Raw genomic sequence first — 25,037 nt, forward strand, 5'->3', positions numbered from 1 at the left:
CGTGTCTGAGCAGGACCCAGCTCTCACTAATTACTGGCTGCCTTGAAACACACCAGAGCCTGAATTTTCCAAAGCCCTGTTTCCAGCCACATCCATTGAGGACAGGAATGCAAGTTCACCTGGAAACCGCCTTTCCCTTTTAAGTGAGCACATTTTTGAGCTGGTTAGGTATTTCCCATCTCTAGATGTCACATTTTTTCCACTGACTCCGCAGGCAGCGCCAGGAGTTTCAGCGAAAGCCTAAATCCATCAGCGCACCAGGAAGCGCAGGAAGCCAAACAGCGAAGCTTCTGATCCCATTTTCAGCAGAGGGGTCAGAGCTGTCTGTGCCCTGCGACGCGACGATTGATTTAGCGCCGTCCCTGCCGTGCCGGCACAGGAAGGCGCTCGCAGACGCGCTCCATCCCCGGCGCCCCCAGCCCTCCCCGCATCCCCGCCCTGCCGCTGCCCCTCCGAGCACGGCGGCTCTTCCTTCCCCTCTCCCTCTGCCACCTCTGAAGATGATGGGTGAGCCAGGCTCTCCCGCACATGCCGGAGCCGGTGGCAGGGTGGCACAAAGCCGGCATTGTGCACGCTCGCCGCCCTGAGAGGCGAGCTAATTGTCTTTCCCAGCTCGGAGCAACAATTTGCTGGCAGCCAGGCTTGTGTCATTATATAACTGGAGATAGTCCGACTTGTAAACGGATCTCCAGAACATGTCTCTCTTCCCTTATTTTGGAAAAACAATAAACTCGGGGCTGCCTGACACCTTGATGCTGCTTGCAAGGTCTCTCCCGTAAAGGAAGAAATTCGTCCCAAGTATCACCTCCTCTTATCCGAGGCAATGGGAAGTCAGCAGGGAAATCCCAGGAAAGGCAGGAGCTTTAAAAATAAACCTGGAGAGCTGCAGGGTTCCTTCAACTGCACCTCATGCCACGCAGCAGGCTTTCCTCCGGCTGGGAAAGGAGCTGTGCAGGGAAGGCTTTCCGTACTAAACCTGGAGGAGCCCAGAGAGCTAAAGAGAAGGAATTCGATTTCCATGCTCACTTTCCCTCCTTCCCCTGCCCAGCTCTATCCTATGCTAACCAGTTAGCCATAAACAGGTGAGAGAAAGACAAAAGCCATCCTCACCACTTCCATTTGCATTTCTATGCATGACTTCCAGGATGGTGAGAGATGCCCAAAGGCATCTTCTCCCAGTGATTGACAGAGTTGAAGTTGAAGGGCATCATGTTGTCAGGGTCACTTATGCTTCTTAGGCTCCCTTTTCCCTTCCCGTTGTGTTTGCTCTGCACTGGTGCCTGTATGCTCCTTGGGAAAGAGAAGAAACTGCTCTCCTTTTCTGAGTTTCATCTTTCTATGCTTCTGCACACGGTAATATTGGTGGACAAAATTTATATTCTGAAAAACTGTTTCTCACTGACTGCAGGAAGCAAATTAATCTTCAAGTTAACTTCAGTGCTGGGCTCCCCAAACAACCGTTTTTCTGACTGAGCCTGAAACAGGGAACAAGGATGGGGCATCATTATTTATTAGGCTGGAAACACTGAATTTTCTGTGTAAAGACTAAAAAGGCTGAGAGGAAAGGGCTGCTAGAGCCTGCTCAGAGCCTGCCTGAAAGCAGATGACTGCACCTGAGTATACCAGCACCAAAAAATGGGCTATATACCTTGTAATGATTCCTCCTTGTCACACCTTTCCTCTGCTCCCGACGCTAAGCCTCTCTCTACTGTTTTGCTCTTCTGCCTCGCTTTCCCTGGGCCTCCAAAGCTCTGATCATCACATCCCTCCCCCAGAACGAGGAGAGAAAAATACTGGGAGACTGCTGGTCTATTATAACTTGGCAGCTGCCAGCTCTGCGCGTCCATCTTCCTCCACTCCTCTCTCCCCCACTGTTTGATTCGATTTCATAAATAAATACCCTGCGTATTGACGTCAGTGTAGGCCTTGAGAAATAATACTCCTGCCGCTCTCTCTGCCACGCACGGGGAACAGAGGGGACAGGGAGGAGGAACAGAAGCAACAACGTCTTGGAAGATGAAGTCTTAATATTCTCTTAATTGCCTTCCTCCCTTTTCAGCTATGCCCCAGCTGCGAAGAAAACAGAGATTACGGTTATCAGTGTGCCCTTCTGGCTTGAGACAATCAAGTATCCAAAAGGACAATCAAGGATCCAGAATTCCTGCTCCTGGTGATTTATTTTTTTAGTAAGGGGGAATAATAGGGAGAAATCTGTCCTAGAAGCTGGGGGGGGTAAACACCATAGGTTTCCGTGCTCTCACATGGAGCTTAAGAAAAGTGTGCCCAAAATGCTGTCACCTTGATGAAATGAAGGAGTTGGAGAGAAGACAGAAGACAGTGTTGCCACTGGAATGGGTGTGATCATAGGTGGTTTCATCTGGTATTTAGGAAGTGGTTTCTACCAACCAGAAGTGATATGTCACCTGGGCCATCACCAGTAGAGGCAATGAGACAAGACACTCGGATGTTTAGGGGGAAGATGTCTATTAATAAATTATTTTTAAATAATATTTGTTTGCAATGGTAAGCTTTGTAATAAGCGCCCTGGCTCTTGGCTGCCTTTCTTAATCAGTTCCTTTCAAGTTTGACACAGCTGAAGGATGTGGTCTTGTAAAGGAGGAGCACGACCTTCATTTAAACAAGCAGGTGGGGGGAAAGGGAGGCAAAGAGACTGTGCCAGTACTTCTGCCGTGGAAAGGCATAAAAATACATTGTTTTACATTGTAATCGTTGGTGTCATTTCACCTCAGGGACTTTAAACTGTGAACTATGCTCCTTCTAAAGCTGGCCAGCAAAGAAGAGCAAGCGTGTTCAAGAACAAGATGCGAGAGCATTGAAAAATCAGCATAAGCTGAGTTAATTCCAAGGAATTTGGAAAAGTGGAACAGGTATTTTACTGCTGGTGACAGGGCGCAAGTTCTGCGCTTCCCTCAGTTGCTCTACCTGTGAGTTACTCAGGTATTTGAATAGTGTCTTTTTCCATCTACAACTGTGCTTAATGCCTTCTGGTCAGAGCTGTGTGGCATGTTGCCCTCTGCAGAACACACATAAAGACAGACGTTCTACCATGGGGCTCCCCTCTGATCACTGTTGCATGCTGTGCCTGTCCTGGAAACCCCAAACCAGAGCTGCAAGCAGCCAGATGGAGACCAGAACAGCCCATTTTGCATGTCAAGTTTGACCTCCCATGCTGCCCAAGTCAAAAAACACCCTAGTTCAGAAATTTCCTGCCTTCAGGCTATTGCTGGTCCCTGAGCCAGAGCCTGGCAGGTTGGAAACCTCAGCTTTCAGTCTGCTGTTGGCAGGTACAAGAAGAAGGCAGGGAAAGAGGCTCTCGCAGGGCTCTCTGCAAACTCTGACATGATTTTAATGAGCAAGTGCATTCCTTGGGTCGTGCACAGCTGGGAGCTCAGCAGCAAAGCAGGCCAAGATTCCTGTGAGGACTTGTGCCTTTCCAGCAGGTTGAAGTTATGTCTGCCACTGCACACTGCCTGCTGGCAGCCAGAGCATCCTTCAGCAGCCTGGGGGAGGGAGAGCCAATGCTGGCACCTTGGTGGCAATGGCAGACCCCTCCTAGGACACTGGATCTCTTTATCTTTGAGAACCAGACCTCCCCCTTTGTCTGCGCTGGGAGCAGCGGAATTGCTGTGCTACCCCAGCCTCGGGGTAGTTTATGACTCACCTGCTCTTTAGAAAATAAATAAAGTGGAAGGGAGAAAGTTATCAGCTGCCAGGAGATTGTTAAAAATGCTTTGCTTTATTGACGCTGTGTTACACATGAAAAGCACAAAAGGCGCAGAAAGCATCTGAGTCTTGCCTACTGCTGAGTGCACGAGTGAAATAATCCATGGTGCAACAGTACTTTTCTCAGGTCTCCTCACAGCCTGGTAAAAATCAGTGGGCAATTATAGATTCAACAAGGAAATCAGGTGATTTTAATAAATAACAAACATGTTTTTTTCTCTTCACCTAGGTCCTTCATTTAGTGCAGCAAGGTACATCACTGAAAGACTTCTGAGGACAGGCAGGACTGAAGGGATGAAGCTGCTCTAAGATACCAGTTTGGAGGCTCAGTTTGTTGTGATGGCACAAGTGCAACTCACTGAAATCTAGGTAACAGCTCAACTGCATTCTGGATTAAAAAAAAAAAAAAAAAAAAAAAAAGTAAAATGGGATAGGAAAGTGAAATGTTGGTTAGTGGTGTTTTCTTTCTCCTGTGTCTCCCTCTATCCAGACAAATCCAGAGACAGTGATTTCTTTACATTGAACATACTGTGGCCACTTCCACTCAGCAAGTTGGACTTTTCCTCAGTATCTCCCTGTGTATCACCTGGGAAAATGCCCTCCAAAGAGATGTTTTGTACAAAAAACCATTTGCCCTTTCGTGCCTGCAGAGCTACATGGTAATGCTGAGACCCAGGGGCCAGAGCTGGGGCTGGGCTAGGATGCAGGGTTAGTTTTCCCAATTGTTCCTGGATCTCTAAGCAGCATTTAGGACTTCTCTGCTGAAACTATCCTTTGCCTCCCCACCCTCTTGCATGTCAGCAGAGCAGTGGGTGGAGGTCCCAGCCCAGCTGGGCTGGATATGGAGGTGCATTAAAGCTCACACATGCCAGGTGTGCCTCCCCAGGGATCACTGGCCACCACTGCTGCAGCCTCCCATGCTCCTGCAACCCAGCAGCTAAGCACTCAGAGCTGTGCCTGCACATAGAGGCATCATCACAAAAATCAGAGCCAATTCTGCCCATCCATCTGAGAAAACGTGGCAGGCTTGGGTTTGTTCTCAAACCTGCTGTCTGAGATTCCCAGGCTGAGCCCATGACTTACCTCCACCTTGCAGAGAGCCTTTGCAGGCAACAGAAGACACTTGAGACAAAGCAAAGGTTCCGTTTCATCCAGACCCCCACCCTCTGGCCAGGATGATGCTCAGAGGCAGCTTCTGCCTCTCCTTGCAAGTAAAGGCAGTCCTTGACAAGCCAAAAAGCAAGATGGCACATTTTGAAGTCTCTTGACTTCAGAGAAATGAACTGCTCTGCTCTGGCCCTGGACTCCTGACAGGATAAGGCAAAACAGAGGGTTTATGAAGGGCCTGGAAACATCATCATCACTTTTATGGTGCTTCCAGCTTTGCTGCTTTCCTTCCTGGGGAATGCAGCAAAATATTTGCTGAAGATTTTCGTGTTTTTTAATCAGCTCTAAACACCCTGCAACACAGTGGCTCACACAACAAAGAGCAGAAAAGGACCAAAGCTCCCAAAAGCAAAATTTCCATCAGTGACAACCAGAAGCCACAACAAAATCAGTCCTCACTCATCATAGGGACAAATTTTAATGTGAAGAAAACCTGTGCCAGGTCTTGGAACGTGGTCAGAAAGGCATACACATTCTTTCTCCACCTGCAATAAAGTACATGCCCAGAGGAAGCAGTCAGCCCTACATCTGTACAAAATCCTCCCTGATCAACCACAAAAAAATCCAAAAACAGTGTGAAAAATTGTTGTTGTTGTTGTTTATTGCGAATGTTTAAAAGAAACTGGTTTAAAAATGTATTTCCAAGGGTCTAAATCAGCAATTCCAGTTTTGAGATGGAGGACCTTTTCCAGCCCAAGTCATCTGGGGCAGGAGGTTGGGTTTGGCCAGGTCCTTGCCCTGACATCATGACAGAGCCCTCGACCATGCCAGTGGGGCGGTACAGTCAATGTGGGGTCAGACTGATTCACCAGATCAGGGATGCTTGGGCACTGTTTTACCCACACCTGCTCTACTACCAAACTGGAAATGCAGTGTTTTACCTCCTACTTGCAGTGGTGCATGGTGTTTGTATGTAATGAAGATTTTTGGGATTCCTAAAAATGTAAAGAGAAGCTCTATCTACCCTGAGAGCCCAGAGAAGCTGCATCTATCAGGAAACTTAACCTAGACACAACATTTCTTTGGTTTTTTTTTGCCATCTTCAGTTCCCATTCAGCTTTCAGGTCCCTGGGAACAGCCCAAGCTGGTAAAAGCTAAGCAAATTCCAGCAGATGCTGGGAAACAACCCCAGATCTCACCAAGAATCACTGGGCAGATGACTGGGGATTTCAGGGGGGCATCTGCCACAGGACTGAGGTTTCACGTTGTGTTTATGGGTACCGCACGCTCTCTTGCAGTTTTGAGCTCCAAAAGAGGAGCTGCAGCGCACTCTGTTCCTCCACAAGGAGTGGCTCTTGGCGTGGCCTTCTTCCCACCCAACTCTCACCCCAGGAACAAAAATAAATGAAAAGTAAAAGAAAAAGTCAGGCTTCATATTCTGGATGGATATTTATTTGCTTAACAGGTTTTCTTTTTTTTTTTTTTTTTTTTAATTTTTTCTTTTTTGGTACAAAGCATCCAGGAAAGCTTTTACTTCTCTTTTTAAAAAATAAAAACTAAGTTTTTTTTAAAAAAAGACACATGAAAAGGAAAAAAAAAAGTTAATTATTTGCAATTTCTCTGTTTTTATTCTGCCTTCCCACCCCACCCACTTCCCTTTCCCCCTCCCTAATTTGGACTGATTTTCATTCTTTTCCATATATATTTAATAAAATAAATAAAGGATTTTCTTTGTCGTGTATTGCAGTGCCATTTTTTTAAACAAAGGCTTCATGGCTCAACATTGCAAGGTAATAACAAACAAAAGGATTATACATTAAAATCCTCCCCCTCTCAAGACTCCCCCTAGCCCTCCCCTCCAAACCACGAAATAGAATACAATTCAAGTAGTCTTTTTTTTTTTTATGTTTTAAATGTATGGATATATAAGACAAAGCAAGTACAGAACTGGTTAACAGAGTGTCCCCATTTTATTAGCAAGTGAGAGTATATTAGGGAGATGTAATTGATTCCCCCCCTTTTACGGTTCCTAGACAGATAATATATATTATTTTAAACCCAACCTATTTTACAGCCCTCTGCCCACCTCTCAAACCCATCCAGAGACTTGCCTGTCCCCCCATCCCGTGCAGCAGCCCCGGGGCAGGGGCAGCCCCTCCTCCTGGGGCAGGGACGCGAGGGTCCGGCGAGAAGGACGCAAAGGGCAAGAGAAGGAAAAGGAGATGGCAGGGGTGGAACTGCTGCTCCTGCAGGGGCTTGCTGGGAGGGCTGCCTGCCCACCTGCTCACTGGACCTCGAGCAAGGACAGGGAAGGGCACGATTCCCCACGGCTTGGGAAGCCAAGCTCCAGGGGGTCTCCATGGCCAGGGGGTCCGTGCAGAAGCACAGAAGCAGGGCCTTGAGTTCTAACTGGCAACACCTTCACCATTCCAAATAGTTTGTCTCCAGAACAGTTCCCTTTTAGTCTGAGTTGCGGTGGTTGTGTTGTTTTTGTTTTTTTTTTAAACAAAAAAAAAAAAAAGGATGCGTGTCGATGTATTCTGTGTGTGCGTGCATCTGTGTACATGAGTAACAGCCAACTAGCTCATATGGTCATGACCAAGCTATATTTCAGAAGAGAAAAGAAACACATTTATCACACTTTTCCTAAAACGAAAAGCTAAAATTTCAAGTTCAGTATTCGCTATCTTGTCCTTCCCTCCCCACCCTCCCTTGCTATTTCTGGGTTTTTTCCCTTCCAACTTACTTTAGCACCATAACACATTTTAAACATTACAATCCCTCTTCAGATACTACACAAAATGTCCCATAAAAATAGTGCTTTTTTGCCAAAAAAGTTATATAATATATTATATATATAAATCAACTAAATCCGTGGCAAATGTGCAATGCAGACGCCTCCTCCATTTAAAGTGAGCATCAGCTCACTTTTTTTTCTTCTTTCCCCTTTCCTTTTCCTTCTCTCTTTCTTGCTTTCTCTCTCCTCTTCCTCTCTTTCTCCCGTCATCGGTGATTTCAAAAAAGGTGCAAGTCGATTTGGAATCTTGTAATGAAGCACACACACAAAAACGCAGATGGGGCTCCTCGGAACTTCTTCTCAGGTACGTTTTTCTTTTAAAGGTGCAAAAGAAAGTTATAAAAATAAGAAAAACCAAAAGAAAAAAAAAATAGAAGAAAAAAGTGGGGGTGGGAATGAGGCAAAAAAAATTTTACCCCTCAATGTTTCTCCCTGTTCTATTGTTTTTTTTCACTTTATTGTCAAGAAAGACACGGAATGGACGCTTCTCGAGAAAAAAAAGATTAAAAAAGAATTTAACTTCATATCCTTTTTTCCTCTTGCTCTTTCTTTTGTCTTCTGGCGTTGGCACCGGGGATGTCACGCAGCACCCGGCAGCAAAAAGTTCAAGTGCCAAACTGTCCCTTTGCAAGTACAGGTTTGGAAATACTGGGGGCGCGGGGGAACGAAACAGGTGTGGGAAATGAAACAACCCTCCCCCCCACCCCGAAAGGAAGATGCCGTGGGAGCGGTGCCACTCGCCACCGCCGCCGCCATCCCCTCCTTGCTGTGTCAGTTGTTTGGTTGGGGCCGGAGCGGCTCCTCGGCTCAGCGGCCCTGGGGACGGAGGGGCTTGGGGGTCGGGAATCGCCAGTCCTCCCGCCCTCCCCCAGGAGATCAAAAATCGAGACGGCTGGTCAGGGTTCATTTCTGGGGGCCAGCCGTTTCCGGGGAGGCTCGCGCCGCTGGGGGCCTCTGGCTGGGCAGGGAGATGAGGGGACGGTGCAGCGCCTTGGCTTCCTCGGCCGCCTGCAGCCCCTCCGCCTGCCACCGGTACTGGCGAGCCCGCAGGATGTTGGGCGCGTCCCGCTGCCGCCGCTGCGAGCTCTTCTTCTGCCACACGTCGTACTTGGAGTACTTGCCGTGCGAGGGCTTCTGGAAGCTCTCCTGCAAGGAGAGGGACAGCAGTGTTAGCCTCTGCTCAAGCCTGCCCGCTCTCCAGATGGGGATTCCCTTCTTGGACCTCCATCCCTCCCTCCCATGGAAATATTGCCTCATCCCTGGAAACAGTCGCAGAAAGGTTGGACAGGGCTTGAGCAGCCTGATCCAGTTGATGCTTATTGCAGGGCAGTTGCACTAGATGATCTTTAAAGGTCACTTCCAACCCAGCCCATTCTATGACTCTGTGACCCAGCCCACCTCTGGTTCCCCACCTTACTAAGAGCTGACTTTTGGCAGGTTACTTGGCACAACTTGCCAATGGTGGCTGTCTCTCCCAAGCTCTGCAGAAACATCAGACCTTGCAGCTGGGGTTTGCTCTCTCCACCCATGGCCTTCCTGCCTTTTCTCTCTCTGTTCGTTTCAGAGGAGGGCCACCATCCCCGCACAGCCTCCTCACCTTGCTGAGTGCCGGCAGGCCCGCCAGGGAGGTGGCAGAGAGGTCACGCTCCGACTTGACGGATTTGGCGCAGTACGTTTCCAGCAGAGCCAGGTCGCAGCTCCGGAAGCAGCACTCCTCCACGATCCCCCGGTTGATCCGCCGGTTATTTCGCCCCACCGGTCTACCTGCAACAGCAGAGACCCTGGCATTAGCCACCAACCTGGGCTGGATGGTGTCCCCAGCTCCTTGTAGGCATCCCTCCACCACCAGCCACCAGAGACAGGCGGGCTCCACATCCTTCACACACAGCAGCGCTTCTCCCGGACCAGCTGACACGCACCCGCAAACCAGCCAAGTCTCACGCTAAAACTTCCCCAGACAAACGCTATTGATGCCAACACGTGCCTCCAGCAGCAGTCTAAAGGCACTTTGAATGATGGGGGTTTATCTCCCTCCTGTATCTCTGGCATGGGTGGCTTTCTCGGGCATAGCTGAGGCGAGGAAGCTCCAGCCCAGCCTGACCACCAGCGCTGCGCCGATTACTGCGACTGTCTCCATTGTTGATCCTGGCAAGCGGATTTTATTAGAAAGAAGCAGCACAGCATTGTGGCTGCCAACCTCCCTCTGCCGGATCAACACTCAGGCAGGTGAAGCGAACCAAAGCAGCTGAGTTTTACCAGATGGGACAGCTCTGAGACAGCTGCAGAAAGAATACAGGCTCCCACACCCGCCAAGAATAGCTATTAAACTTAATCTTTTAATAAGGGTTCCTCTCCCATTTCTGCCTGCAGAAGGATGCAAAACCCCATGTCTGGTGCAGCAATGACCAAGTGCATTCCATATCACTGCTTAATGATGGCCAAAGTGCTCCAGGGAAAAAGCTTACATCAATTTTACCATGTTTCCTCCCCCTCTTGAAATAAAAGAGACGGATAAAGTTGAACTTCTGATACAAAGCAAATTTGCTTAGGAATTGTGCCTTCCAGAGTGTAAACTGGCCCAAAACAAATGGATTTGCCCCATGCTTTTGCAAAGTAACATGCTATGCTCTTGTGCTGTTGTGGGGTTTGAGCCAGGCTTCTGCACACTGCCACAAGCACCTCTTCCCAGTGCAAGGTGCTCTGAGGGAGGGAAAACAGAGGCCAGAAACAGTGGGGCTTGCAAACAGCATCCAGTACCACATCCCAGGCAGGAGATTTTGGGCATAGGGAAAACTGAGCACAAGTGGTGCAAGTGCAATGCCTAACACTGCTCACTATGGCATGCTGAGCCCTCACCTCCCCGCTGGCCTGCAGGAACACACACGACTGTCCGCACTGGCCCTGTGCATGACCCATGATCCTACCCCTTGCACTCCTGATGAAGCAGCCACTCAGATCTTAGGCCTTGGTGAAGACCCAAAGCTGGCTTACATGGAGCTGACCACTTCCCCTGGAGGGTATCCCAACCTGGATGCCCACCCAAAGTGCAAAGCACAGTTCTCTAATGCATACAGTGCATGTAACCCCACATGTGAGCAGCATCCCTAGATGCGCAGTACAGATATGCATGTGGGATGATGCAGTCCTGTGCATGCAATGCAGCCCCACATGTGCAATGCAGACATGCATATTCAACACAGTTCTCCATGCACAGCAGAGCACTGTGTGCACAATGCTGACATGCACAACACCACGAAAATGCCTCACTGCTGCCTCTGTAATAGCCCTGGCAGCAGGGCTAGACCTGCTCTCTGTTAAAATCAGTCGTGTTCCCATAGCCAGGAGCCCTCTGGTCCATGGTGGTGCATTTCCACCATGCTCAGAGGTCACACAAACGAACACAGCATCAGTGTGCTGGTACATGGGGCAGCTGACCCATACCATGAGACCCGACTTTGGGAGACATTTCAAACATTTTGTTTTCCACATTTGTCCCCCTTGTGCCACCACCTTCCTTTTCTTTTTCTCTAGAAGAATTTCAGGCACGACCTTTAACCAGCCCCACAGGGAGATGAGAAGAATGGTTCCTCCTAGGCAAAGGTTCATCGGAGGAAACACTGTTAGGAGTTTCATTTTCTCTCTTGTGGTCAATAAACACACTGGATTGGGCCCTCCCCTGAAAGGCAGGGCAGATGTCTCGGGTGCCCACAGCTCAAGTGATGCCAGAGTAGGCAGCCTGGGTGGTGATGGCCAAAGGAGACAGGGCCAGCAGCCAGCTTAGGGCCAGCTCCATGTATTCTTCTCTGTGCTTGCAATGCCCTGGGAGAGGTGCACTCCACCAATACCACACTTGGCCCCTGCTCAGCTCCTATCAATCCCAGGGCCCAACTCAATCCATGGCAGGCTGCTGAAGCATTAAGCTGCTCCACAAAGACATCCTGATATGGGCAGAAGGAGAGTTTAGAAGGGAAAGAGAAAATATTCAAGTCACCCCCTCTTGCTAGCACATACCCTAAGGGCTACATTCACACTCCCGCTGAACAGAAGGTTGCACAAGTGATGACACACATGGTTTGAGGAGAAGTTGAGGTTTTCGAAGGTTACATATCTCCTCTCAAAAACAGAAGTTTCCCACTTGCAGTTATGTGTTTGTTTGGAAAGAGGAGGGGAGGATAAAAACAATGAGGAAAGCGGGACTATATTCACTGCTGTGCCTTCAAGGGCAATTTTTGGTTAGGGTGTGCACGGGGAGATCATGTCAGCACGTATTTGCAAATGCCCAGGTGTGGCACCAGCAGGGTGAGCTCCCAGCAGGGACCACCACAGTGACACAGCCTCTTCCTCCCTGATAGCTGCCCCTGTCTGGCTGTCAGGCACACGTGTGGCTCCCAGCCCCAGTGTGCTGCCCCTTCTCTCCTGCATAAAGCTGCTGCAAGCCGCTGTCCTTGCCGGCACCACTGCCGGCTCCACCGTGACTCTCCGATAGGGCACGTTTCCCATTACATAATTGTCCGTATGGACCTCGCCAAATGCCACTACAGCCCTCCGGGGGAGAGTTACTTTAGGAAAAAAAACAAGCAAACATAACAAACAGGGATTTAGTCTCAGAAAGTACCTGGAAACGACAGGACATTGCTGGCAAACAGCAATATTGCTGCTGACCTGGATTGGGAAGAACGTTTGTTCTGTAACACAATTTACACAGGGACTAAAGGTTGAATTTCTTGGCTTTTGCCCATGGGTGGCATCTCACTGCAGCGCCACTGCCAAACCCAGGGAGGGTTTTGCCGCCCTGTCCCTTGCCTGCAGGGGAGAACCGTGTGGGCAGTAGGCTGCGGCACCGCCGGGGCACGCGAGCCACTTCCCATCACAGCAGCGACCGCTTCCTCCTGAGGAAATGCGCTTCCTCCCAGCCCTCAATGAATGGCTAGGCTCCCTTTTTCCCCAAACTGTGCTTCACCAAAACCTTCGACAGCGCTGCTGCGGGAGCAAGCCCTGAGTTGCAAAGTCCTGGGATGCAAAGTCCGGCAGTGTGAAGCCCTCCAGCTGCCTGGGGTTATTCCTGCCTAGGTATGTGCTCTCCTGACAGGGCATCCCAGAAGTGGCATAAAGCCAAGCGCATTCCTGGGAGAACCCAGAGGGGCATACCTGCAGCTCAGCTGTGCCACTGTGCCAGAGTGGCAGTGCCATGGGGAGCAGAGGGTCCCTTCCCTGGCACAAACACCCCACTGCTGCCGGCTCCCCACGCTCCTGAACAGATGCTGCGGGGAGGGGTGCGCGGTGCTGGTGCCACCCTGGCTGGGTCCCCTCTCCTCCGGTCAATCAGGCGGTCAGCCGAGTGGAAGGGGACTTTGGGTGTAAACAGTCCCCGTGCCCCTGTCGCAGGAATGTTGGGAGCAACAAGGGGGCCTTTGTGCGGCACCGGGCCCCGTCCCAGTGCCCCCGGCCTGGCCCTCCCCCACCCCGGCACCGCACTTTCCCCCCTGCTTTTTCCTAGTATTATTCGGAGGAGCGGCGGGTGCGCAAGAATGTGCCCCGTCAGCACAAGCGGCTGCAAAGAGCTAAATTCTTATCAGCTGTTGGAAAGGAGGAAACAGGAGCTGTTGTTTACAGAGAAGTCGGCCGCCTCTCCCCCTGCAGCCCCTTCTCCCTCCCTGCCAGCGCTGCATGACAGCAACTTCGGGGCTGAGGTTTCCTCTCGACCTGCCCTGCTTTCCACCGCAGGCTGGACTCAGCATCCCTCCGTGGATGTGCCGCTGTCCCTGGGTGGGTGCTGGGGAGCAGGGCTACCAACCCTGCCACAGAGCCACTGCAGGAAGCCACCACCTTGACAGCGGCTGCCAGCCAAGCCAAAAGCCTTGAAATCACAGAGAGGAGGAATCACCAGGGCAGAGCAAAGCACGCTCAGATTCAGCTGTCGCTTGCCCATGGGATAGATAGAGCTGGCATCACCGTGTCCCATGGCTAGGTAACCTCCGTGCTGCTAGCCTTGCCCCTGTTAGTGCAGCCCTTCTGCAGCCCCAGCTCTTGGAAGGAGTTTCAACATTCTCAGCCCCAAGCACCTGCCAGCCGCGGTGCCTCCCAGGACACCATCCGTACATGCATCCCCCTGGCACTAATGCAACACCCGCTGTACTTCACAGCCAGCTTCTCCAGCAAAGTGCTCTCTTGCAAGAATGCAGAGTACCGCAACTTCTTAAATAATTGCTTCAGCAAAAGAAGAAACAATAATGGTTTTTCATACCATTTTTAGTTTTTCCAACATTATTAGCCAGATGCTTCAAAAACCCTTGTCCAGCAAGCGGGCCCTGGGGTACTCACAGGACAAGGCTCCCCAAGTCATTTATTTCCTGTGTGAACAGCTGCTTTAGCACAGGCTGCGCATCAGGTCACACATCCCATGCTGTGAGGTGCTCAATACAAGCCCAGGCCCAGTTTTAAGAGGTAAACCCACAGTGGTGCAACAAAATTGTGCCCTATTGCATCTACGTGGTGACAACAGTGTAGCCTGTGATGCAAAGCCCAGCAGTGTGAAGCCCTGCAGCTGCCTGGGGTTATTCCTGCCTAGGTATGGGTTTAAGAGTGAAGATGAACATAGTCAGAAATAATCACTTATGAGGTCAAGTCATGGAGGTAGAGAAGATAAAATTAAGTGAAATGGGGATGTCCAAAACATTCATCAGGTAGAGACATTCCCCAAACGTCTTCAGCCCTGCATGGCACAGGCTGGTCAGATGCTGAAAGGGTTAAAATATTGGACTATGCTTCATTCCCAGTATCTGGGCTCATCAGAAATATTCAAAAAGGTGAAGTGGGGAAGAGGGACAGGAGAGCACAAAAATAAATAAAGCAAGAACCCCCTTGCAAGCCCCCGACTGGCTACTTGGCACCAAGAGACTTGTCTGCCTTCAAAAGTGTTTTTATTTTGGCCTGGGCAGCTGGGTTATTTGAGGTGAAAGGAGGTCAGTTTGACCTTAAAACAAAAGCCCCATTCCCTTTCATCCCCAGAGAGAGGGAGGAGGGAAGAGAAAGCAGGGAGGGAGACAGATGCTCCTCTACATATAGAGGGAGAGGAAGAGCTGTGAGAGCGGGAGAGGCACTTGCCTCCTTGCCCTGCTGGTAGGGGAAGGGGGAGATGAAAAGAGGAAGGACAGCTCACATGCAAACCCTCATTGCTTGGCTCCTTCACAGCAAGGAAGTGCACCCAGAGCACCCCAAAAGTGCTGCCTGTCCACAGTGCCCAGGGAGCCATGAGAAGATCCCACTGCTCAGGTGGGATGGGGCATGGGAATTGCCCCCAGCGAGCTGCAAAGCAACCTGTAGCCTGATCACCCACCCAAAACCAAGCCTGAAGCCGGTCCCAACCTGAACCCTGCTGTGGCTGGGTGGAGGATCCCTGTGCCTCTCTCTACCCAACATCAGCAGGCAGCAGGAGACAAGCCTAGTAAAGCCTCCAGGTTGGGAAGGGATATCCAGGTTGGAAAAGGACATCCAAAGTAATTTCCTAATTTTGCATTGCTCCATTGTTCCCTGCAAAGGCAGACTGCAACAAGAGGGAGCTGGCTCTCAACTCCGCTCCTCCAAAAAAGCACTCTGTTTACCTGAAAGTGACTTTTTAATTCCTTTTCCCAAGGCAGAGGCAAGACTGCCAAATGCACCATGCACAGCTGGTATCTCCATCCTCTTCCCTCCCATTTGGCTTTGTAATTTTCCTGTAGTCAGTCACCCTGTGGCTCAGTCCTCAGTGGGGAGCAAGACACAGTGTTTTCCCACTCCCAAGCAGAGCAGGAGACCAAAACACCAAAACAAGGTATCACACTCGAAGCACATTTGCCCATAGATTACTGAGCATCCATTGTCACAGGTTTACTCCTCATCCTCTCTGTTTACCAGTTAATCCATCTTACTGCCAATGGTCCAAAGAGCCAAAGCATCCTGGTGGAAAGCCTGCTGCAGACAGCTAGTCTGAGGCATCTGCACGCTGCACACAAGAGCAGTGCTGCATTTTTTTGTGTTAGTTGCACTGCAAAAGGGTGAGACATCACTCTTCAGCAACAAGTTCACCAGCAGTAGCTGGGAGTCACAAAGCTATGTCACAAAGTTTTGGGAGCAGCCTAGAAGGTGCTGCTATACCAAAGCAATGCCTGCTCTGGAAGGGGAGAGTGCTCAGCTTCCTGCCTGCTCTCAGGATGCAACGCTTAGGCAGCAAAGTTTCAAAATAAACCAGGACCCAAGCTCAGCAGAGCGCTGACTGCAGACATCCTCGTTACTGTAAAGACTTGCCCTATCGCTGGTGAACCAGCCACATATGGTTCCCTAGAGACATTCTACTTTCCCGAGCATCACATGCAGGACCCAGCTTCCCTGTGGTACCAGACCAGTCCCCAAAACCAGCGCCATATCCAGAGCATATCCATTTTCTTGCTCCTCTCCTGGCCTACTGCCGTGCACAAGGAATTCATGAGAAGCACCATGCTGGGAAACCCCTCCTTTCCCTCCCTCTGCTGAGGCAAGGCGTGGGGTGTGGGCAGCATCCTGCACTTACTGAAGTAGAAGCCCCTGTCCCCGCAGACGAACTGCAGCGTGTCCACCAGCTCCCCGCCGCAGAGGGTCTCCGCCGTGCCGTACGCGGCGGCCGAGTCCAGCGCGTAGGCCAGGAAAGCCAGGAGCAGCAGCAGCATCCGCCTGGCCGCGCACATCCTGGGCACCTGGGGACAGAGGCACAGCGTTAGCACCGGGACAGAGCCCTCTCTGCCACCCCCCTGCCCGATGCCCAGACATGTCGGGATGCTGCTGCAGCGGGGAAGGAGCGGCAGCGCTGCGACAGCCGCTGGGGTGAGGCCAGCTCCCAGCAGCAGCTCCGGGCACACAAGGTTTGCATTGAAGCGGTTTTTCCATTGGAAAATCCCGCTTCAGCCTACCTCTGAAAGGCTTTTATTTTCCCCTGCTCTTTCAACAGGGTGATTTTTTTTTTTATTTTATTTTCCCTCCTTTTAAAAGGGAATTTTTTTTCCCCCCTTCTGATGACAGGTTTTCATGCCTTGTCTGAAAACATGTCCATGCAAAGCAAAATCAAACGAAGCTTCAACCTGTCCTAGAGCTGCTTTTGAGGAAAGCTAGGAAGAACAGTTTTTGTCCTAGGCATGTGAGAGATGAGGCTCAAGCAATCAAGAGGCTGATTGCACAAGCTCTGTTTGCTGGCAAGAGTTGGGACTGAGAAGACAGCCCTCAGGAATAATGTGGTCCCATGGGAAACGCACCTGAGGCATCGCTAGGGAGGGTAAAGGCAGTGTCAGACAGTGCAGAGCATTAAAAGAGAAACTCCCTGGATATTTGCTAACTAGCTCAAAGACTCAGCTCCAGCAAACAGCTTCAGGTAAAGTACGTCAGCCTCTGCAGGTGTGAAGCAAGGGTGCTACTGCCCCACTGGATGGGGCAAAACCCATGAATGGTTCCAGGCACTATAGTCCCCCAGTGATGAGCCTCACAGTACACACAGAGCCAGATAATGCTGGGTTTTGACCAGACAGGTAAGCCCAAAATGAAGAGAAGCATGTCAAAATAGCAGACGGTGGGTTGCAACCCTAATCTCAAGCAGAGCATCCTCTCTCTTTGCTAATATTCAACCAAGACACTAGGTTTCACATCCAGCTTTCATCACCATAGCATCTGAGCAACTCGAGAATAATATCAGTTAATGAATATTACCTCACCCCCCCGGGATGCTCAGAGATGGAGCCGAAGCCCAGGATAGATTAAATGACTCGCCCAAGGTCACAGGGGAAGTCTGCAGCGCAGCCAGGAAATTAGCCCAGCTCCCCTGAGGCCCTGCTACGGTCCTGCCAGCAATAAAGACACCCTTGCTCCCGAATTTTTAGTAGCACGTAGCTCAAATTGTCACCACTACAAATGCATCATGCTTACAAGCCATGAGCAGCAGGACAGGGATCAGCAGCAGAAAAAGCCAAAACAGAGGTTTCAGGGTCTGGGTGGGCTGTGGGGGACGTTCCTCCGGCTTGAGTTTTGACTGCCACAGCATTCTCAGCCTGTCCTGGCAGAAGGACTCCAAAGCTTTGGACAAGAGAGGCAGCAGCCCCAGGAACAAACTGGTCTCAAACCAGCAGGTGATGGGACCAGGACCAGCTTTTCCAGTAACAATGGTCCCTCCAGCACACTGGAGGGGCTTTGCTCTGTAATACAGTAGGAGCGGAGGGATGACAGCAGGCTCTGACACCATGCTGTCAAGTGGTGGTGTTTTACCACCAGCAACTTTTCACCTCGATTTTTTTTCATCAAGTGGCCCACAGGTGTTTTACTGGGCCTCTCCAACATGAACATAGCATTGCTTTCACTGCTGGAGTCATGCCCCTGGTGCTGCAGCATCAGGAGCCAGATGTCCAGCTGACAACAGACCAGCCTCCCTGCTCCTGTCCATTTTTCAGCCCTTTATTTTACATGCAGATGCCAATTGCTGGTGTTCCCAGGTCTCAGGTAGCACCAGTACTCATTGCCAGGGTGACAGATTTGCCACCAGCCGGTGCTGCCATTGAAGGCTCTCATATAGGACTTCAGGACATCCACATGATCCTGTGTCCCCAGTTAGGCTCATCCTGGCTGTGGGCACTGTGGCTAATGAGCAGGCTGCATGCTGGCCTCCCCAAGCAAGAACCAGCCCTGACACGAAGGGGTTGACTGGTGGCACAGTGACAAACACCATTTTTCCTCCACATTCAGTCTAAAGAAAAGGATGAGATGCTCTGAAGGGAGGGGAGAGCAAGATTTTGTCAGCAGGTGATATTTGATACTGGGGAGACCTGATACCTTCTGTGGAAAAACACTTGTGCTCCTCAGAAAATACCCGTTCCTGCACAGGCTGCGCTGCAAGCCCTTGGCAGCCTTCCCTGGTTCCACTGCAAGCTCTTTCCAGGTGCCCACACACCCCATAACTCTGGCCAGGAAACGCCCCTGAGCAGCAGGAACAGGGAGAGCCCCGGTGCTGTCATCCAGAGCACAGCTAACAGGGAGGTGTGAAATGCAGCTAAGAGCACCTTTGCCCACACACCAGCCACCAGCCCTTCCCTCTGCTGTCACCTTGCTGTGTCTCTGCTCCTTCCAGTAGCTGTGTAACGAGAAACCAGGCAGCAAAGCAAAGAGCATCTTTATTTACTACCCCGTGCTGCAGTTTCTCTCCAGCTTGATGGAGCTGCAACCCAACCCAGTCCTATAAGCCCTTCCATCTCCCTTTGGCCCTACTGACTCTGCTAATGAAAAGCCCCCAGACCTCACACAAAGGCTGCAGAGGCTCCCAGGTGCCATCACTGGCTCAACATGTCCCAGTAACCTTTCAGTCGATCCTTCCCTCACAAGCAGGGATGCCAGAGACTGCCAGAGCAGATGCTGTTCCCCAAAACAGAGTGTCCATGGCACAGCTGGGTACCTGCAGCCCACAACCCATCGGTGCAAGCACCATGCCAGCTGCACAGGTTGCCAGAACTGAATGGATGCTCAGCATGACGAGTCTAAACCCTGTGGATAACTCCAAGACTTCATTCTCCACTGGAAACACAGGACAGCAAAGCTTTCAGGTTCTAGTCCCAAGCATTAGGACAGGCATCTGAGGACAGACAGCTGAGGCAGTCTCCTCAGCTGTTGAACAGAAGAAAATTCACACCAATGGTTGGAAGAACCTTCATATTTTATTAGAAAGCCGCCCTTACATGAAATAGAACAGGAATAAGGCAGCACGAGGGAAGTGGGCCACTTTCCTAAAGGACAAGGCCCTGTCTCTGCTAGAAGAGAGGCTACAGCTACCACTGTCCCATTCTTGCCAAAGCAAGTTCAACCAGCCATGCTGACTGCTGTTCCTCATGAGCCCAGGGAGAGCTCAAAGGCTTTAGGATGCAATGGGAATGGCAGCACGAGACATGCCAGATGCCCAACAACCTGAGCACCAAATTCCTCCCAAGGAGGGCTTGGACCCCACACAGTGTGCAAGAGGGTGATGGAAGAAGGATTTCTTGGTTCCACAGGTGACCCGTACCATCCTGGGAATCACACATGAAGCTCCTCTGAATAACCCACACCTGAAGCAGCATTATCAGTGCAGAACAGGCTCAGACAAGGTACCAGCACACACTGCTGGCCTCTCCCTCCCTGGAGAGGGTCTGCTTTGCTCTCCATCCCTCATGCCCCTCTCACACCTTTCCTGGCATCCCCAGCACCCCCCACAAAGCCAGGCTGCCACTGGAACCAGCTCAGCCACAAGCTGCCATGTGCATGTGCCATGCTTGGATCCCCTGTGCATTGCTGCCTTGCAGCACACGTCACTGCACCCACCACCAGGGACCCCCAAACACCTCCTGGCAGCCTCCAGCCAGCAGAGAGGTGCAACACAGAGGGCTCTCCCTGAGAGGCTGTGGTGTGCTGGGAGTGAGGCTGGGGGCAGGTCTGCAGTGGAGTCACCCTCCCACCCCAGCCTGTTAAAGGATTTTTTCAGGATCTGCTGCTGAATCAGCTGGATCGACAGTTTCTGTCCAGCTGCTGGGGAGTCAGGGGCCAAGAGGCCACAATGTGCTAAAAGGCCCAGTTGCCAAGTCTCAGAGTACAGCTCAGGCATCCCTTGTATCCAGGCTTGTGCTGAGCAAACCAAACCATGATGCCTCTTGGGCAACAAATATCTCCCCAAAACAGAGACAAAACCTCCTGTCTGACCTAATTCCTTCTTCAGTCTGGCCTCCATTGCAATTTAATATGAACAGAACAACGTAGGAGGGAATTGACAGATGGCCCAGTCTGTAAAATTTGGATTTGGACAGCAAAAAGAAGGAAACAAAAAAAAAATCTTGCTTCTTTGTGGAGCAGTGCGGCGTTTAAAAGGGAGCATGGTAAAAGAAAAGTCGTCAGCCCAAACCCAGTGGCACGTGCCAGAGGGGAAAACCCCAGCTTACACATCCCAGCTTCCCTTACACTCCACCCCGCAAAAAAACCAAAAAAAATTTAAAAAAGGGCAGACTGATGTTTCACTCCTCTGATGACTGCCTGTGAGAAATGCTGAACATCTGTCTCTCTGCACTACTCCTCTCCGTGGACAGCCCCAGGAGAGCGGGGAGCTGACCCGGTTCTGAGCGTGGCAATCCCGAAGGAGCAGGATGTGGGCATGTGCCAACCTCACAAGTGCCAAGTGAATGCCAGCCCTGCCCACAGGGCAACCCAACCTCACACAGGGCGCTGGGCCATGATGCCCCGAGGTGCCAAGGAGCAAAGGGATAATGGAAGCCAGCATGAGAAGCAGGTGCCTTGGCAGCTAAAAACCACCCAGGAGCAGCATCTTGGGCAGAGGCATGGGAATGAGGTGCCCAGCAGTACCTGAAGGCAGAGGAATCACCTCAAACTCTGCCACAGAAGAGCCTCTCTTTTCACCTGAAGGAGAAAAGAGATTTCCAGCCACCCACATCTTGGAAGAAGCAAGCTTCAAAATACAAAACTTTTGACCACTGAGCTGTCAGGCAAATAAAAATTAATCAGGAAGACCGGTGTTTTGCTGTTTAGCTCAGGCTTGAAAAAAATAAAATACCTTCTGATTCTTGGCACCTGGCTTGCATGACATTCATATGGCTGAGGTTGGCAATACTGCTGCTATTTTTAGCCCTCACTTTTTTTGTCTTCACTGCTCTTCCCCATCAGCAGCCTGCTCCACCCCACGCCGGGGGTCACCTTTCTGCCTTCCATCCCGTGAGCCTGGAGAGGCACCTGCCTGCTCTGCCTGTGGGACAGGGGCTGGGGCAGGCAGGGAAGCACTGCCACACCCCGTGTCTATATGTGCTGCAGGAGGACTACTGTGCCTGTGGAAAAATCAAGCTGAAAAAGGTGAATGGGGTATTCAGTACCATTTACTCACCCCACTGGGGAGTAAGAGTGTATTGCATAAATTTTGGTATGCAGCCCAGAAATATTTGATTTATTATATTAAAAAAAAAAAGGAAATGCAATCTTGCTTAACTCTTCTAAAGACAGCTGGCAGGACCCAGTGAAGGGATTTAAGTCCGTTTTAGTAGCCTCACTTAACTCCTTTCTTTATTGTTCCTCTCTCCTTTCTGCATTCCCTTCCAAAACCTGGAGTATATCAGGGAAAGTTAACAGCAAGTTAAGCTGTTAAATCAGGAACTGTGGTGACTGGAGTCTACTGGCAAGTGATATTCCCACAACACGTTGAACTTGCTTTATGTCTTGGCAGAGCAGCTTTAACCCTTTCAGAGCCGGGCTGTAAGGCCAAGGCAGACTTCCTCCCCTGGCGCCCCCCACCTCTCCTGACCCCTCACACAGCCATGCCGAGGGAGGCCGATATCGCTTTCCCCGCTAAGACACTCATCAGCTTTTAAAAGCAAAGACAATCCAAAGAAGGATCGGAGAGGTCAGCCCCAGGACATGAGCTGGGAGAGGGTGGGCCACTTACAGTGCTCGTATGCACTGCTGGAAACGCACCAACTCCTCGTCCCTCTAAAAATAAGACCTCACCTGCTGTGTTTGCTTTATTTAAAAAAAGAAAAGTACAGAAATGCTTTTCTCTGGTGCTCCGTGAGGCAAGCTGGGCTCGTGCTGAAGCCTATAGGAATCAAGGGGGAGACACACACTGACAACTCTGGGTTGTCTGGTCAAAGCAGCAGCCCTCCAGCCAGGCTGAAAAAAAGATCACCTGTCAGAAAGAGCGCTGGGACACACACGCACACACATTTTGGCTCTCAAATTTCATGCGGTGGTGGGAGGGGACCCGCGGTGTCAAATCTTTTATCCCTTAATGAATTTTCACAGGAGCTGGGATAGCCCCTTTGAAAGGCTGAGTGAACTTGTGTGGGTGTCAACAACACGGAGCAAGATTTACAGCTCTGACCCATTCACCCCCACCAAAATTGTCAAGTTGGGTCCAGAACAGCACAGTGGAACTCAAATCACAAGTGTCAGTCAGTTTTATACCTCCAGATGTCCTTAGCACAAAGTCATCCTTAACAAAACCCCACGACCCAGGCTCCTCAACTCCACTCTAAATCAAGGCAAGAGGAGGAATAAAAATCCCAACACTTTGAACCCTGCAAAGTAAAAGGGGAAAAAAAAAAAAAGCCACCCACATACACACACAACCTGACAATAAACAAACCCAAAGAAAAACAGGCCCTAACCTCCCAAGCACATCCCAGTATTTGGAAGAAAACTACAGATTTTGTATAGGAAGCCTGGGTTGAAAGCAGAGGCTCTCCCTAGGTGTCTGTTTAAAACCACCCACACAAACCTTGTTTTTACACTTGATTGCTCCACACCACCCTAGCGAGACCTGGCGTATCAGCAGCCCTGCTGAGGTACCCCTGGCTGGAGGCGAGGCAGCCACATCTGCTGGTACAGTTACGCTAAATCCGAGTTCCCTCATGTGCCCCAATTCCTACTGCTCAACAGAGTGCTAAACCCTTTCCAAGTCGCGCTCTTAAAACAATTACTGTAGGGAAAAGCAATTGGGAAAGAAGAAGAAGAAAAAAATTTTTAAAAAAAATCACAGAAAGTCGAAGGCCGCACGCCAACCATTAACTCTCACTCCATTTTGGCTTCACTTTCTTGTTTTTCCTCTCAATATTTTTATCCCTCCCGAGACCAAACACACCGCAGTGTTTTGCAGAGGAGAGTTTAACAACCTCGCCGGTCTCGGGAGCCGGAGAACCGCCGGTGCCCTCCCCGCGCGTCTCGGCGCTCCCGCAGCCGCCCGGCGCGGAGGGAGCTCCGCGGGCAGCCGGGGGCCGCGCAGCGCTGCGTGACCTCGCATAGCCCCGGCCCGGCCCCCGCACGGCCGCGGCCGCCCCTCGCCGCTCCCCACGCGGGACCCGCCGGCACATCCCCGCCCGTAGCATCCCCGCCGGCAGCATCCCGCCGGCACATCCCCGGCGGTGCATCCCCGGCGGCAGCATCCCGGCGGCGGGCGGGCCCCCGGGGATACCCGCGCACCCCACGGCAGCGGGGCCGCCCCGCCGGCCGCGGCTGGGCCGGAGCTCGGGGTCCCTCTAGTGACACGCGTGGGGACGGCGGGCAGCGGGGCCGGCGCGGCTCGGGATGGCTCAGCGCTGCCCGGCACGGCGCGACACGGCTCGGCTCTGCCCGGGGAATCCCACCGTGCTGTGCCCGCGGAGGGGCAGCGCGGAGCGGCGCTTACCTTGGCACTGCCGCTGCTACTCTCAACTTCTTGCGGCGGCGGCGGGCCGGGCAGGAAGGCGGGCTGCCGGCAGCGCTCATCCGTGTGTGCCCCGGCGCTTGACATGCTGCTCTCCTGCCCTGGCAGCGATCGCGGCTTTGGCTTGCCTTCCCCGCGCCCTGGCACGTTCTCCTCGCCTTGCCTTTTTGGTATGTCAAGTCCCTGCTGGATTTTGTCTCAAGGATGTTATTTTGTTACGATCAGGTATTTCGTTATTCTAGAGAAAGAGCGATCGAGCGCTTTCCTTTCCTCTCCTTTTCCTTTTTTTTCCCTGGGTTGTTTTTCGCCCCTGTTTTTTTTTTTTTTCTTCCCTTCTTTTTCTCTCCTGCTTTGGCTGCCCCTTGGGTGGCTCTCACTTTTGTGTTTACTGAGTGCGTCCCTTTGGTCGGGGCGAAGGGGCCGGCTGCCTCGCTGCCCGCTGCTCCCGGCTGCTGCCCCACGAGCGAGGAGACAAGCAGGGCGCTCCGGCTTTTATACCTTTTATACCCCCCCAATGGGCATGCTCTCCCGGCGAGCACCAGCCCGGCCACGCAGCCAATAATGTTGCAGAGCGATCTAACCCCCTCTCTTCCCTCCCTCCCTTCCTTTCTTCCCTCCTTCTCCCTCGTAACCCTCCGGAGTCCAGCTCGGGAGGGAAGAGGGGACAGAAAGTTTCTGCCGCACGGTTGCTTTGCGTGCTGCTACCCGGGCTCGGGGCTTTACCCCCTCTGCCTGCCCCGGGTGGGAGGGGGGACTGTGCGCATCCGCGGCCGCCCCGCAGGTGAGGGGAAGAGCCGTGGTTCTGCACCGCGAGCCCCTGCCCAAAATACCGAGGGGCACCCCTTGAGCGCGTCTCGCTGCGAGGTGCCGAGCCCCGAGTCGCGGCGGGGTGGGAGAGGGGAGATCCCCAGCCCGAGCTCTCTCGGTCCCCTCTAGGTGCACACGGGCACAGGTGTCCGCGCCGGCCGCCGAACGGCTCGGAGGAGCTCCCCGGCACAGGCACGGGCACTCCCGGGCACAGGCACGGGCACTCCCGCCCGCCGTGCCTGCCCCGCCGCGGGCAGCGAGCCCCGCCGGAGCGGCTGCGAGCCCCCGCGGCCACCCCTGCGTGTCCGTGCGGACAACATGGACGCTGCCCCTCCGCACCCGGATCTTGCACCTCGCCGAGCACCTTCCCGCCGC

At 51.9% G+C, this 25,037-nt stretch overlaps 1 protein-coding gene across 1 annotated transcript; it reads right to left on the reverse strand.

Annotated features, from left to right (window-relative positions):
• Positions 1-7,359: 7,359 nt before the first annotated feature.
• On the reverse strand, positions 7,360-24,628 carry IGF2 (insulin like growth factor 2). The gene is made up of 4 exons (XM_033063870.2): positions 23,838-24,628; positions 16,194-16,356; positions 9,246-9,412; positions 7,360-8,794 (listed from the first exon to the last, which is right to left on the reverse strand). Exons 1-4 carry the CDS (start codon positions 23,940-23,942, stop codon positions 8,552-8,554), a joined length of 678 nt encoding a protein of 225 aa, XP_032919761.1. The 5' UTR covers positions 23,943-24,628; the 3' UTR covers positions 7,360-8,551.
• Between the last annotated feature and the right edge of the window lie 409 nt (positions 24,629-25,037).

The sequence above is a fragment of the Catharus ustulatus genome, chromosome 6 (assembly GCF_009819885.2).
Source record: "Catharus ustulatus isolate bCatUst1 chromosome 6, bCatUst1.pri.v2, whole genome shotgun sequence".
Taxonomy (NCBI): Eukaryota; Metazoa; Chordata; class Aves; order Passeriformes; family Turdidae; genus Catharus; species Catharus ustulatus.

What these genes read in the sequence shown, in the direction of transcription:
- IGF2 (XM_033063870.2), bottom strand. Translation starts at nt 23,942, where the DNA reads ATGTCAAGCGCCGGGGCACACACGGATGAGCGCTGCCGGCAGCCCGCC. An exon ending in GTAGCAGCGGCAGTGCCAAG is followed by an intron (nt 16,357 to 23,837) that starts GTAAGCGCCGCT and finishes CTCTGTCCCCAG; the next exon opens with GTGCCCAGGATGTGCGCGGC. An exon ending in GGACAGGGGCTTCTACTTCA is followed by an intron (nt 9,413 to 16,193) that starts GTAAGTGCAGGA and finishes CTGCTGTTGCAG; the next exon opens with GTAGACCGGTGGGGCGAAAT.